The sequence below is a fragment of the Vicia villosa genome, linkage group LG4, assembly GCF_029867415.1.
Source record: "Vicia villosa cultivar HV-30 ecotype Madison, WI linkage group LG4, Vvil1.0, whole genome shotgun sequence".
Lineage (NCBI taxonomy): Eukaryota > Viridiplantae > Streptophyta > Magnoliopsida > Fabales > Fabaceae > Vicia > Vicia villosa.
The window spans coordinates 6,409,076-6,422,939 of NC_081183.1; the positions used below are offsets into that span (position 1 = coordinate 6,409,076).

The 13,864-nt window shown below is 33.7% G+C and overlaps 1 protein-coding gene across 1 annotated transcript; it reads right to left on the reverse strand.

Annotated features, from left to right (window-relative positions):
• Positions 1-4,129: 4,129 nt before the first annotated feature.
• On the reverse strand, positions 4,130-6,276 carry LOC131598747 (chlorophyllase-1-like). Its single transcript, XM_058871321.1, has 2 exons — positions 5,880-6,276; positions 4,130-4,978 (listed from the first exon to the last, which is right to left on the reverse strand). The coding sequence occupies exons 1-2, from the start codon at positions 6,135-6,137 to the stop codon at positions 4,307-4,309; spliced, it is 930 nt and encodes a 309-aa protein (XP_058727304.1). The 5' UTR covers positions 6,138-6,276; the 3' UTR covers positions 4,130-4,306.
• Between the last annotated feature and the right edge of the window lie 7,588 nt (positions 6,277-13,864).

A 13,864-nucleotide genomic window follows, 5' to 3' on the forward strand; every position in this document is an offset into this window, starting at 1 on the left:
GGATTGATTAGGATTGTTGTCTATTTCAATCGTATGTGTCGGGTTTGGGAATTTTGTTATGTTTTGATGAATTTGTATGAATTACATTATTCTGTTAATACTCATGATATATGCTGTTAATACTTGTATAAAACTTGTCTGAAATATGTGATGATGTGAAAATTGATGGTATTTGTGTGTCATGTTCGTATTAGATGAATTGGGGATTATGGGATAGGGTAAATGTTGTCAAAATGGTGAATTTGGCTGTGCAGGTACGTAGGAACCGGTTCCCATGTGGGACGAACCGGTTCCCCCTTATAAAAACAGAGAGGTGTGGATTCTGGGTTGCTGGGAACCGGTTCCCAGATAGGGACAACCCGGTTCCCCATAGTAAAAACCTGAGGTGTGTTTTTGGAAGCAGTCAGGAACCGGTTCCCGTGTGGGACGAACCGAGTTCTGCAGCATATTTTTTTCTAAAAATGTTTTATCTTTAAAAACCCGTAACTTTTGATCCGAATATCCGATTTATGTGCCGTTTTGAGCATTGCGAAGCCGAGTTAATGGCCTATATGATGAATAGGTGAAGTGGATGTAGAGTCCGAGTTTTACATTCGTGTTTATATTATTTATTGGGTGATGTCTTTCATGTATGCGTGTGATGTGTTTGTATGAATGCTAAGAATATATACATGCTTATTGGTGATGAATTGGTGATGATAATGAGACGATGTGATACATCGGATTGGTGATGTTGTAAGCATGTTATATGTTGCATACATTTGCATACATTTTTGGTGATGGATCTCGGTGATGAAAGTGGATCAAAATGGTGGGCATAATTCCCATTGTGTGGAATTTGTGCTGGTTAAACTGTATCTTGGTGATGAAAAAGATCGGTTGGATGGGTTTATCCCATGTATGGTACCACAAGCATTAGTGTCAGTCCATTCATTGCATTATATTCTGATATGATTGAATGATTGTGTGGTGTATTAGAATATGCTTATGTACTGATGTTTGCTTGTTATAATAATTTCCGATTATATGTATGTTGAGTGGATGATAATTTCTATGAGATTTTATTGCTTATGATTGTATAATGGTTATTAATTCGAATGAAACTCACCCTTACTTTGATGATTTCAGATTAAGGATGTAGCGGCGTCTTGATTGGGTGAAGATAGCTCGTAAGCTAGCCCGTAGTTCGTGTCGAGTCATGCTCTGATTGTAACACTGGGATCGATAGTCTTAGCGTCACTTGATATACATTGCTTACATTTTGGTTATGGATTTATGTATTGAGTACTTGTGTGGATATCTTTCCTAATACTGTTGAATTAAGTTCCGCTGTGCTAAACACATGTTTGATATTGGTTAAATTCAAATAAAGCATGACAATCGACTTGGTATTTTTATTTATTTTAATTATTGTAGCATCCTTGCTGTTTTACTACTCTAATTATATTATATTTTCTGCGGGGGTTTAGAAGGGTGTTACATTCTCCACCTGCCGATTAGGGGGCCGTTGTTGCACCACTCCCGGATCCAGAGGGTCGAGGCCATTGAGTGGATGACGCTCTATTTGGGCATGGAGCACGAGGTTGCTCACTTTGAGTGCGTCACGACATCTGGGCCTCATATCCGGTTCACCACACTGAGCGCTTATTTTGAGCACCACCTGGACGCGGCGGCCGAGGCTGAGGAGGCGGGTGACGAGCTATTCACACAGTATCACCGCGGCTGCGCTCTCCGGTGCTGATACATGCATGTGGTAGGCGCTGCATGCTTTGTGGACAAGAGTGCAAGGTACGTCGACGTGACCTACCTCCGCTACTTCATGGACCTGGATACCGTTCACCAGTGGAACTGGGGGGCAGCTACTCTGGCATACCTCTACCAGAAGCTGAATGAGGCCTCCAACTGGAGGACGAGGCAGTTGGTCGAATCCTGCACACTACTTATGCTACGTTTTATTTTAATACATTATCGTATTTATTTATTTATTTATTTATGTTTCGTATTTATTTTTAATACATTATCGTGTTTCTGTTTCAGAGCTGGATCATCTCCTACTTCTCCCGCATCCACGACTTTCACATCGATCCTGCGTACGTGGACGCCATGCCCAGGGCCGCCAGATACGTTCTCCAGAGGGGGAACGATGCGATGGGACCATACCGTGGATACCTGGACCGCACGATGCACGACGACGTCACCTGGAGGCCGTTCAGCGACTACGCGCAGATTGTCCCCTTTGACGGCATTGCTCTATATTCAGGTTGGCTGGCATGCGGGACTACAATCATGGTCCGGTATCTCCCTGAGCGGTGCATGCGTCAGTTCGGATTCGTGCAGCGGATACCCAGGTCACCCTTTGAGGCTGCTCCCGACACAGTGACCCGAGTGCAGCTCACTGCCATATGGGAGGACTGGCAGCATCATGTGGTACCGCAGGAGTACTGTCTCACTCGGGTCTCACAGGACTGGCACAGTGAGGAGGGATACGTCACATGGTTCTATCGGGTGTCACATCCTCTTCTGAGACCCGACGTTCCCGGCGCTCCTAGGCCAGCACACGAGGAGATCCTGGAGAACCAGCAGGCCGAGGATGACCACGCCATTGATCTCATGCCCAGCGTATAGAGATGCTTGGGCGGGACGCGTTGGATCGAGGTGTCGTTCAGCAGGGCGGTCCAGAGGTTGTGGCTGTGATGGAGATGATCGTCACTGATGCGGGCCGTGCGGCGGGGTACAGGCGGCAGAGGAGGGCCCAGGGTGAGAGGGTTAGACACACCCAGTAGTGGTCGGGTTTATTTATTTTTTGATTTCAGATTGTATCTTTCGCACAGTATTATTATTATTTTCGGCTTGTATATATTATTTGGATTTGATTTATCATATTAGTATTTTCAGTTTATCTGTTGCTTATTTTATTTGGCGTTTGCGTTTAATTAAAATGCGAGACTGTTAAGATAAAACATAAAAAAAAATACAGTTTCTACATAATTCGGAAGTTCATTTTCGAAGACACCCCCCATGAGGTGTTTTCGGAGATGCACTTCCGAATTGTGAAAATTTAAAAAAAAAAAAAAAGCGATTCGAAAGTTCATTTCCGAAGCAGGGGTATTTTGGAATTTCCGCTGGGGGTGACCCCATAGGGAGGTGGCTAAAGAAATTTTCATTAAATATACCTCCGAAATGCAGAGATATTTGATAGGTTAAGACGCGAATTAAAACCTGCAATTTTTAATTTCTCGACACACTTAAAATGTGTGATATTCGTAAAATGTTGTTGGGTTATAGTTAAAAAAGGCCTCTACAATATGTCAATATTGAGGATTGATTTGGGCGACTTTAAAGAGTTAAAATCATAGTAACTTTGAGTCTTTCTCTCACCTATAAACCAATCTCTCTCATCTAATTTTTCTTTTCTTTGTTCCTACTTTCTCTATCGTAAAAACAACTAAAGTCACCAAAAATAATGGATTCTATTTTCGTCAATATTAACTATATTTGGTGAATATGAGAGAGGTAAAATTTATAATTTCATTTTAAAATTTTATAAATTTTCTTTATATGTATTTCATATTCATTTATAATTTTATTAATTTTCTTGTTCGTTTGCGTGATGAACCGACATACTCGTTTGCGTGATGAACCGACATACATCAACAATGGAGGAAAGATCATTAAATTATAAATTTCAAATGAAGAATGGATTATCATTGCCGTCAACAATGGAAGAAAGATCATCAAATTATAAATTTCAAATGAAAAGTGAATTCTCATTGCCGTCAATAATATTAGGTTGGAGGTTGCATCATTCGGCTACAATAACATTGATCTCAACTTAATATTAACATCTGCAGAGAATTAGCACAAAAACATCCTTTCATATCACAATTGATGAGATGATAATGACAATGGATGTGCAATAGGGAATTTAAGTTTTGTATTTTGAGTTTTAACATATTTGGTCTTGAGATACGAGGCTAGTTCGTAACTTTGAGTTTTATGATTATTTTAGTTAACATATTTTGGTTATGGTATTTTGAATGTGAAAAGTACATTTTATACACATACAAATTATACAATCGTGATGCATATATTGTGTTAATTATATATCAGAATTGTATAATCCCTATTAATATTTTATGGAAAAATTCTTATGTTTTACAGATTCACTACTACAAAGAGAGAGAAAAATCTAATCTCAAATAAACAAGAAAAATAACTTGAGCAATAGCTAGGAGTACTAAATCTATTATGAAAATAAGATCATTTCATAGTCTTTCATAAATAAATCTAAACATAAATTACAAAATCATGGATAAAAATCAGGGTCTTCAAGCTTGGCAGGAGCAAGATTTGGATCATCCAAAATAGCTTGAAAATCTTTCTTTTGGTTATACAAATAATCCTTCAAAAATGCAACAACTAACCCACCCAAAGTCCTTATCATCAAATCCTTAGGCCCAATTCCATTCTTACACATACACTTCAAAAGTCTACTTCTTAATCCTTGTGTGTCTTCATCCAACATATCCATATGACCATAATCCTTAGTCACAAAAAGTGCACAAGGTGGTTTACTCTCATTGAAAAATTCCACATAATTCCTCCCCTCAGGAGCACATGATACAGGAGAGCAATTAGAAGGTTCTGGACCGAGCCCAGTTCCAATCACCAGAACGGGCATGTTTATGTTGAAGGATTGGGCCTGGCCCGTTAAAATGCCCTTACCTGGGCCTGCCACTGGATCTATTCCAATTAGGGCTGAAAATTTGAGGTTGGTTTTTGCTTGATCTATTGCTAGGGCAAAGACTGTTTTTCCACCTTTACTATGACCAGCTAGAACCAATGTGTCCAATTTTGCTTTAACATTTTGTTGAATGTTTTCATTGATCTTAGGTTGAAGTCCCTTGGCTATCCAACTAGCAACTTTTTCTGCAAATTTTACTTCACATACTCCAAGCATAGGCATGTTCAAGGTAAACTAAACAAGAAAAAAATGTGTTAAGAGAATCTGAAAAATTATATTGAGTGGTGTTAGAATAAACATTTTAATCAATTTTTTTTATTGAATAAACATTTTTCATACATACATTATATATCATATGTGTGTAAAGTCGGCTCAACAATATGTTATCAATATGTTATCAATGTAAATCGATCAGAATATAGACATACTTTAAACGACTCAGATCTCTCAACAAATGTTTTCTATATACACTAATCTGATATTAAATTTATGAGTACATATTTAAAACATTTAGATATTTTTCAGATATAGATATGTCACACCGTAATTAATAAATGGTAGATAAGATTTTAATTGAATATAAAAAGAAGATAATTGAAAGAGGATCCTCAAACTTTAGGGGGAGAATTGCACTCTGAATTTCTCTCTATCTTTTTCTAAAAATTGCAATTTCTCTCATCTTGTCTTCCCATTTTTTTAATCTCTTTTTCACTTCTCTCCCATGTAAAATGTCAAAAGTTAACGAAAGTTAAAGAATTTAAAGTTAGAAGGTCTACTTCCTAACACACTCATCTTAACTTTTGAAAGTTTTGAGCCGATTAACTACGATTTAAATATGACAAATCAAATAGAGGAAATATTTTATCATGTTTTAACTGTGACAAATATTCTATGACTTTCTTTTTAATCACGATTTAAATGTGCCAAATTTTAAATCACGTGCGGTAGTTTTCCTTAAACGCCTTAAAAAAAATTCAACTTCCAAGATGAATATAATGTAATTGGGGAGAGTAATCTAAAATATTAATATTACAACTATAATTTAAAACCTTAAATACAGATAAGGTCATAAAAATATATCTGAAAAACATAAATAAAATAAATGAGAAAAAGTTATAAGAGTGAAAATATATACCAATTGAGGAGCAACAACAATGAATCCATGAGAAGCTATATGGCCTAATAGCTTAGAGTAGTATCTATTAGAAATGGCATAACCATGGCAGAACAATATGACAGGATATGTTCCTTCTACGGTTGGTGCAAACACCAACACTGGTTTTGGGGATGTCTTAACATTGAATTGCTTCCAACTAATGTTTCCAACTTGGAAAACATCTGTGCCTAGGTTGGTGTTGTTGGTGGCTAATAATGGTTTGCCTCTCAATGCCATATTCAACACTCTATGCTATTCTCACACCAAATAATGAAACTTTAATTTGTTTATGAAGTGTACTTAAAGTCTAAGTAGTGTGGATATTTGTGAAGTATTCATTGGATTCTTTTGTGTGTAAGATAAACGTGTGTGAGTATATGTGTAGTATTTTAGATAGTTAATTTAAATTTTGCTCATTTAATAAGGGAAAAATTGTTTTGAGAAAAATGACAAAATGTTATCCTATTATTGTGTGGTTTTTTTTATATGAAGTATGCTTTTATTATTTTGTCTCTACTTTTGTTGTTTTGTGTTTGTAATCTCTCTTTCTCACTTTGGATGGAAGGAAACCATACAAAATTACAAACAAGTTGATGATGACAAGTATGAAGTGTCAATAGGCCACTTAAATATTCTCTGTATTTTCCACCAGAAACCAGAAAATAAATTAATTAACATTTGGCTACTAATTTGAAAGAATTAATTTAGTGTGAAACATGTTTATATTGAATTGACAAAACTAAATTTATATTAATCCACTTTAAATAACATGAGAAATATAATCAAGGGTGAAGTGAAGTTACATCGTATACAATAGTATTTAAAGATGTTATATCGACTCTGCACCGGTAGAATTATCAGTAATGTACTCCACATCTACATGTATATTTTGCGCTGATTATAGATTCCGATAAAACTAATATAGCCGCAAGTTTAATTCACATGAAACTTTCAGCGACAGTGAAGATGACGATAAATCGATGGTAAGAATGTGCAACCTAAGTTGGTCGTCCAAGTCGACCAACTCACCATGTACTCTTTTTCTATTTGGCAAAATCCAGTATTTTATATATTAATTTAGTACTATTTAAACCACTTAATTTTAGTTCAAAGAGTGCTAATTTAAACGTAGACTATTTTTTTTTGGAGCAAATAAAGAATATATATATTTCAAAAAACAGTGCAAAACAAACTGATCCAAAGGATCCAAGCCTCCAAAACAACAAGTCAAAAGCCCAAAAAATCAACTAAAGACTATTACAAAATTCCCATAATTTCCTATCTACTTTCACACGCTCTAGCACCATGTCTTTTATCTCACGGATGTCCAACTCATGCACCTTGTTTAACTGGAAAGCCTTTCTATTTCTCACACTCCATATGTGGTAAATTGCTTCAGCAATACACATTCTTAGCAAATTAGCCCGAAGACTTTTTCCTCTAGCATTGTCACTGATCCATTGCAATTCATCATTCCACCCTATCGGTGTATGCACCCAGTGCATCCAATCCAATAAGAGCTTCCAAATTCTATTAGTCTCCCTGCATTCAAAGAAAAGGTGGTCACAGGATTCAAGATCATCACAAAATAAAAATTTGCCATCATTCATTGTTCAAAATCTATTCAATCTATCTTTTGTAGGTAATCTACTTTGGCATGCCATCCATAATAGGAAGATGGTTCGAGGCCTTGCCTTATTTCCTCTTATCATGTTCTTCCAAGTCACATGTGGTTCCTCTCCTCTAAGTTCAAGGTACATGGTTCTTGTTTTGTATTTTCCTGTGCCACGAAAACTTTTCCAAGCTTCAGTATTTAGAAGAGTTTCTTTATGCTTGAACATGGCCTTTATGGAAATGTAGACTGTTTTAACAAGGGACATTATCTATCTGATTAATTGGCAATTTACAAAGATTACAATAGTTTTTAGCAGTACAACTATTAAAATGATAAGTATTTCCTTTATCGTTTCCACAGAGATTGGTGCGATACTACCGCTGTTCTACAGTTTAGTGTGTTTTAAGCTAAGATTTGGTAAGAGTTTGGTGACATGAAATGTAGATTGCATAAAAAGTAAACAAAGATAGTAAACTAGGGTTTAAAAATGATTTGAGAGAACTGTTCCAAGATTAGTTTTCATTAGCTTGCTTCATATATAATTGATCAACCATGCATATGAACTTATTAATGATTAATACAATCACGTATCCTCTCGATACCGTTTATCTCTAACTCAATATCGTGAATATTATCATATTAACTATTAGATGATCTCTCATGCCAACAATCAACATGATAATCTTAAAAGCTTGATACAAGTAATTATCAACTCACAAATCTATCTCTAGAGTTTGTTTATTGATAGATGAATATCTTTTAGGTCAAGGTTTGAAACCACTGGCGGTTCTATGGCCCAGCCAGCCCGGGCATGCGCCCGGGCTCAACCCCTATGTTCTTTTAACTCTTCCCAATTCAATGACCAATTTTTAGATAAAATTATGGGCAAAATTAATAAAAATAGAGTGTGGAAATTAAAACAGATGAATAACCAATGGTCTAGACCCAACCCAATTAATTATTTATGAATCAAAACAAAAATTAAAAAAAAACTCCGTTAAAACTAAACAATGATTACAACAAAGGTTCTTGCTAACGAGTGTCCTCAGGGCACTCGTTAAGATACTCAATAAATAATTTTTTTTTAAAAACTTACCATTTTAATTACTTAAAGAGTGCTCTTAGAGAACTGGTTAACATTTCCCTAATATATAGGACTTGTCTTATATATTCCTTATATATTCCTACGTCAGTATTATTTTTTATTATTAGTCATGACTATCATAAAAATAAATATATATGATAATTCTATAACATGAATGTATTGCTTTGTTAAAACATATATACAAAAAAAGCCCAAAAAGTATTTAATGCATATACTTAAATCAAAATAAATAAAAGCAAAAACAAGTCCCTTTTAGTTTGTTAGAACTAATTTATTTAATCTTTTGTCTAATTTACTTAATTTATTCTAGTGTTAAAAAATATTTTAAAAAACACAACAAATATTTTCTTTTATTATTATTAGATTATTTATTTTATTAAAAAAATAGAAAACATGACATTTTATTTGATTAGGTTTTTATTATTCAATAAATTTTTTTATTTAATTTTGTTTTGCTATTGTTTGTTTCTTTTTTTTAATTACTTAATTTCTAATAGTTTTATATCCCCTATATAAATTAATTGATAGAATAGTCTACTAAGGATATGAGGTTTGTAAGCTCCTCCTAAGTTAAACAGTCCATTAAGATAAGGTTTGTAAGCTCTCCTCAAGTTCTTTCTTAGTTAAGTTTATTATTAAATTTAAGACAATTAAATTCATTCGTAAATTAAATAACTCAAAATCTTCTGAGAGTTCAGGTTCACATGCATTCCAACTGCATCAGTCTCTTCTTAAGTAATATATTAGTCTACAAATTCATTGAGTTGACTTTGATATTACCAGTGTCGACAACATCCGTTGAAAGAGTTTTTTCAGCAATGAGGATTATCAAGCCTAATTTGCTCAACAAAATCAACAATTTATGGTTCAATGACTTGATGATATGTTACACCGAGCGGGAGATATTCAAGTCAATTAAAGATGTTGATATTATTCGAACATTCACCGCAAAGAGGTCTTAGAGAGGGAACTTACCTTCTAATTTTATTTAGCACAATATTCGCATGTTAGGTTTCATTTCTCTTATGTAGCACACTTTATGACTATTTATATATTATGTCACATGTAATTTGCAGTTAAATTTTTTGCCCAGGCTATCTAAAATTCATGGCTCCGCCACTGTTTGAAACATATCTCTCAATAGTGATTCAAAACAACAAATAGAACATGAATAACAAGATATTCACCATATATTAATCATCAACCAAGCTCATACCCAAAAGATTAAAAGAAGTAAATATTTAGAAACTAACTACCTCTAATCTTGACACAAGAAGATGTTTAGCTCTCCATAGCCATGAAAGCTTCAACAACAAGCAACAAAACAAGATTTACTAGGATCAAACTCAAAGAATATGAAGATGGATGCATGGAAATCTTGAAGTTCTCTTGAAAATATTTTTTCTCTCTTCCTTTCTCTTGCCCTAGGTTGTTGTTGTTAAAAAAGTATGCAGTTGAAAAGATAAGATAATCAAAATATCTACACCAAGTGCCTAAATTACAAGTGGTAAAAAATTAGCTCCGCTAAGTGGGCAGGGTCCGCTAAGAGGACGTCTAAAAATATATGAAAAGTGATCAGAATTCGCTTAGTGAGATTGGTCCGCTAAGCGGACAAAAAATTTAAGTTCGCCTCTATCTTACATTGTACAAAGCACGCTTGAAGCTGACTTGTGAATTAGAAATCCTCAATAACATGGACTTTATGGAATTTCTGGAATACCATATGCAATTTATGGAATTTCTTTTTCTTCTCCGAAAACGTAGACTATCATATGCAATTTTTGGAATTTCTTTCCCTTCTCCAAAAACGTGGACTATCATATGCAATTTCTAAAATTTCTTTCTCTTCTCCAAAAACGTGGACTATCATAGGCGATTTATGGAAGTTCTTTTTCTTTTTCAAAAACGTGGGCTATCATATGCAATTTCTGGAATTTCTTTCTCTTCTCCAATAACGTGGAAAATAATAATAAAGTTAATAAAAGCTTTACTATATCACACCACCTTCTTTTACTATTTTCTCACATGGCCCAAATGCCATAAACCATTATTTTTCCATTATTTTCACAAAATCCTTAATAATTCTAATTATTAATTCAATATTCTAATTAAATTAATATTAAAATTATACGGGTGTTACAACTATCATATGCATTTTCTGGAATTTCTTTTCTTTCTAAAAAAACATGGACTATCATATGCAATTTCTGAAATTTCTTTCTCTGCTCCAAAAACGTGGTCTACCATATAAAGTTTTAGGAATTTCTTTCTCCTCTCTGAAAAACATTGTCTATCATATGCAATTTCTAAAATTTCTTTACTTTCTCACAAAATCGTGGACTATCATAGGCAATTTCTGGAATTTCTTTCCCTTCTCCAAAAATGTGGACAATCTTATGCAATTATTGGAACTTATTTCCCTTTTCCAAAAATATGGTCTATCATATGCAATTTATGCAAATTTCTTTCCCTTCTCCAAAAACATAGACTATCATATGCAGTTTCTGGAAATTCTTTCCCTTTTCCAAAAAATATGGTCTATCATATGCAATTTCTAAATTTCTTTCCCGTCTCTAAAAACGTCGACCATCATATGCAATTTCTGAAATTTCTTTCTCTTCTCAAAAAACGTGGACTATTAGATGCAATTTATAAAATTTCTTTCTCTTCTCCAAAAACGTGGACTATTAGATGCAATTTATAAAATTTCTTTCTCCTATACTATAACATAGACTATCGTATGCAATTTATAAAATTTCTTTCTCTTCTCCAAAAATGTGGACTATCATATGGAGTTTATGGAATTTCTTTCTGCTAAAAAACGTTGACTATCATATGCAATTTTTGAAATTTCTTTCTCCTCTCCAAAAACGTGGTCTACCATATGCAGTTTTGGGAATTTCCTTCCATTTTCCAAAAAACAAGGTCTATCCTATGCAATTTCTAAAATTTCATTACTTTCTCACAAAAACATGGACTATCATTTGGAAATTTTGAAATTTCTTTCGCTTCTCCAATAACGTGCACAATCGTATGTAAATTATGGAATATCTTTCCCTTCTCCAAAAATGTGGACTATCATATGTAATTTCTGGAAATTCTTTCTCTTCTTCAAAAACATGGACTATCATATGCGATTTATGGAAATTCTTTCTCTTCTTCAAAAACATGGACTATCATATACAATTTCTGAAATTTTGTTCTCCTCTCCAAAAACGTGGACTATCGTATGCAATTTTTGGAATTTCTTTCCCTATTCCAAAAATGTGGACTATCATATGCATATTCTGAATTTTCTTTCTCTTCTCCAAAAACGTGGTCTACCATATGCAGTTTTAGGAATTTCTTTCCCTTTTCCAAAAAGCATGGTCTATTCTATGTAATTTCCAAAATTTCTTTACTTTCTCACAAAAACATGGACTATCATATGCAATTTCTGGAATTTCTTTCTCTTTTCCAAAAACGTCGTCTACAATATGCAATTTTTGGAATTTCTTTCCCTTTTCCAAAAAACAGTGTCTATCCTTTGCAATTTCTAAAATTTCTTAATTTTCTCAAAAAAACATGGACTATAATATGCAATTTCTGGAATTTCTGACTCCTCTACAAAAACATGGATTATCATATGCAATTTATGGAATTTATTGCTCTTTCCAAAAACATGGACTATCATATGCAATTTATGGAATTTCTTTCTTTTCTCCGAAAACGTTCACTGTCATATGAAATTTCTGGAATTTCTTTCCCTACTCTATAAACGTGTACTATCATATGCAATTTATGAAATTTCTTTTTCTTCTCCGAAAAGGTGGACTATCATATGCGATTTCTGGAATTTCTTTCTTTTTTTCAAAAACATGGACTATCATATGCAATTTTTGAAAATTCTTTCTCTAAAAAAATGTGGAATATCATATGTGATTTCTGGAATTTTTTCCCCTTCTCCAAAAACGTGGACTATCATATGCGATTTTTGGAATTTCTTTCTCTTCTTCAAAAACGTGGACTATCATATGCAATTTTTGAAATTTCTTTCTCCTCTACAATAACGTGGACTATCGTATGCAATTTCTAGAATTTCATTCATTTCTCCAAAACGGTGGAATATCATATGCGATTTCTGGAATTTCTTCCGCGTCTTCAAAAACGTGGACTATCATATTAAACTTATAGAATTTCTTTCCCTTTTCCAAAACATGGACTATCACATGCAATTTCTAAAATTTCTTTCTTTTCTACAAAAACATGGACTAGCATATGCGATTTCTGTAATTTCTTTCTCTTCTTCAAAAAGATGGACTATCATATGCAAATTCTTACCTTTCTCCAAAATCGTGGACTATCATATGCATATTCTGAAATTTTTCTCCCTTCTCCAAAAACGCGGTCTTCCATATGCAGTTTTAGGAATTTCATTCCCTTTTCAAAAAAACATGGTATATCCAATGCAATGTCCAAAATTTCTTTACTTTCTCACAAAAACGTGGACTATCATATGCGATTTCTGGAATTTCTTTTTCTTCTTCAAAAACATGGACTTTCATATGCAATTAGTAAAATTTCTTTCTCCTCAACAAAAACGTTGACTATCATATGCAACTTACAGAATTTCTTTCCCTTCTCCAAAAACAAGGACTATCATATGCAATTTCTAAAATTTCTTTTTCTTCTCCTAAAACATGGACTATCATATGCAATTTCTGGAATTTATTCCTCTTCTCCAAAAACATGGACTACCATACGCAATTTATGGAATTTCTTTCTCTTCTCCTAAAAGGTGGACTATCATATGCATTATTTGGAATTTCTTTCCCTTATCCAAAAACGTGGACTATCATATGCAATTTTTGAAATTTATTTCTCTTCTTCAAAAACGTGGACTATCATATGCAATTTCAGGAATTTCTTTCTCTTTTCCAAAAACGTGGTCTACCATATGCATTTTTTGGAATTTATTTCCCTTTTTCAAAAAATAGTGTCTATCCTTTGCAATTTCTTAACTTTCTCAAAAAAACATGGACTATCATATGCAATTTCTGGAATTTCTGACTCTTCTACAAAAACATGGACTATCATATGCAATTTCTGGAATTTATTGCTCTTTCCAAAAACATGGACTTTCATATGCAATTTATGGAATTTCTTTCTTTTCTCCGAAAACGTTGACTGTCATATGAAATTTCTGGAATTTCTTTCCCAACTCTATAAATGTGGACTATCATATGAAATTTATGAAATTTCTTT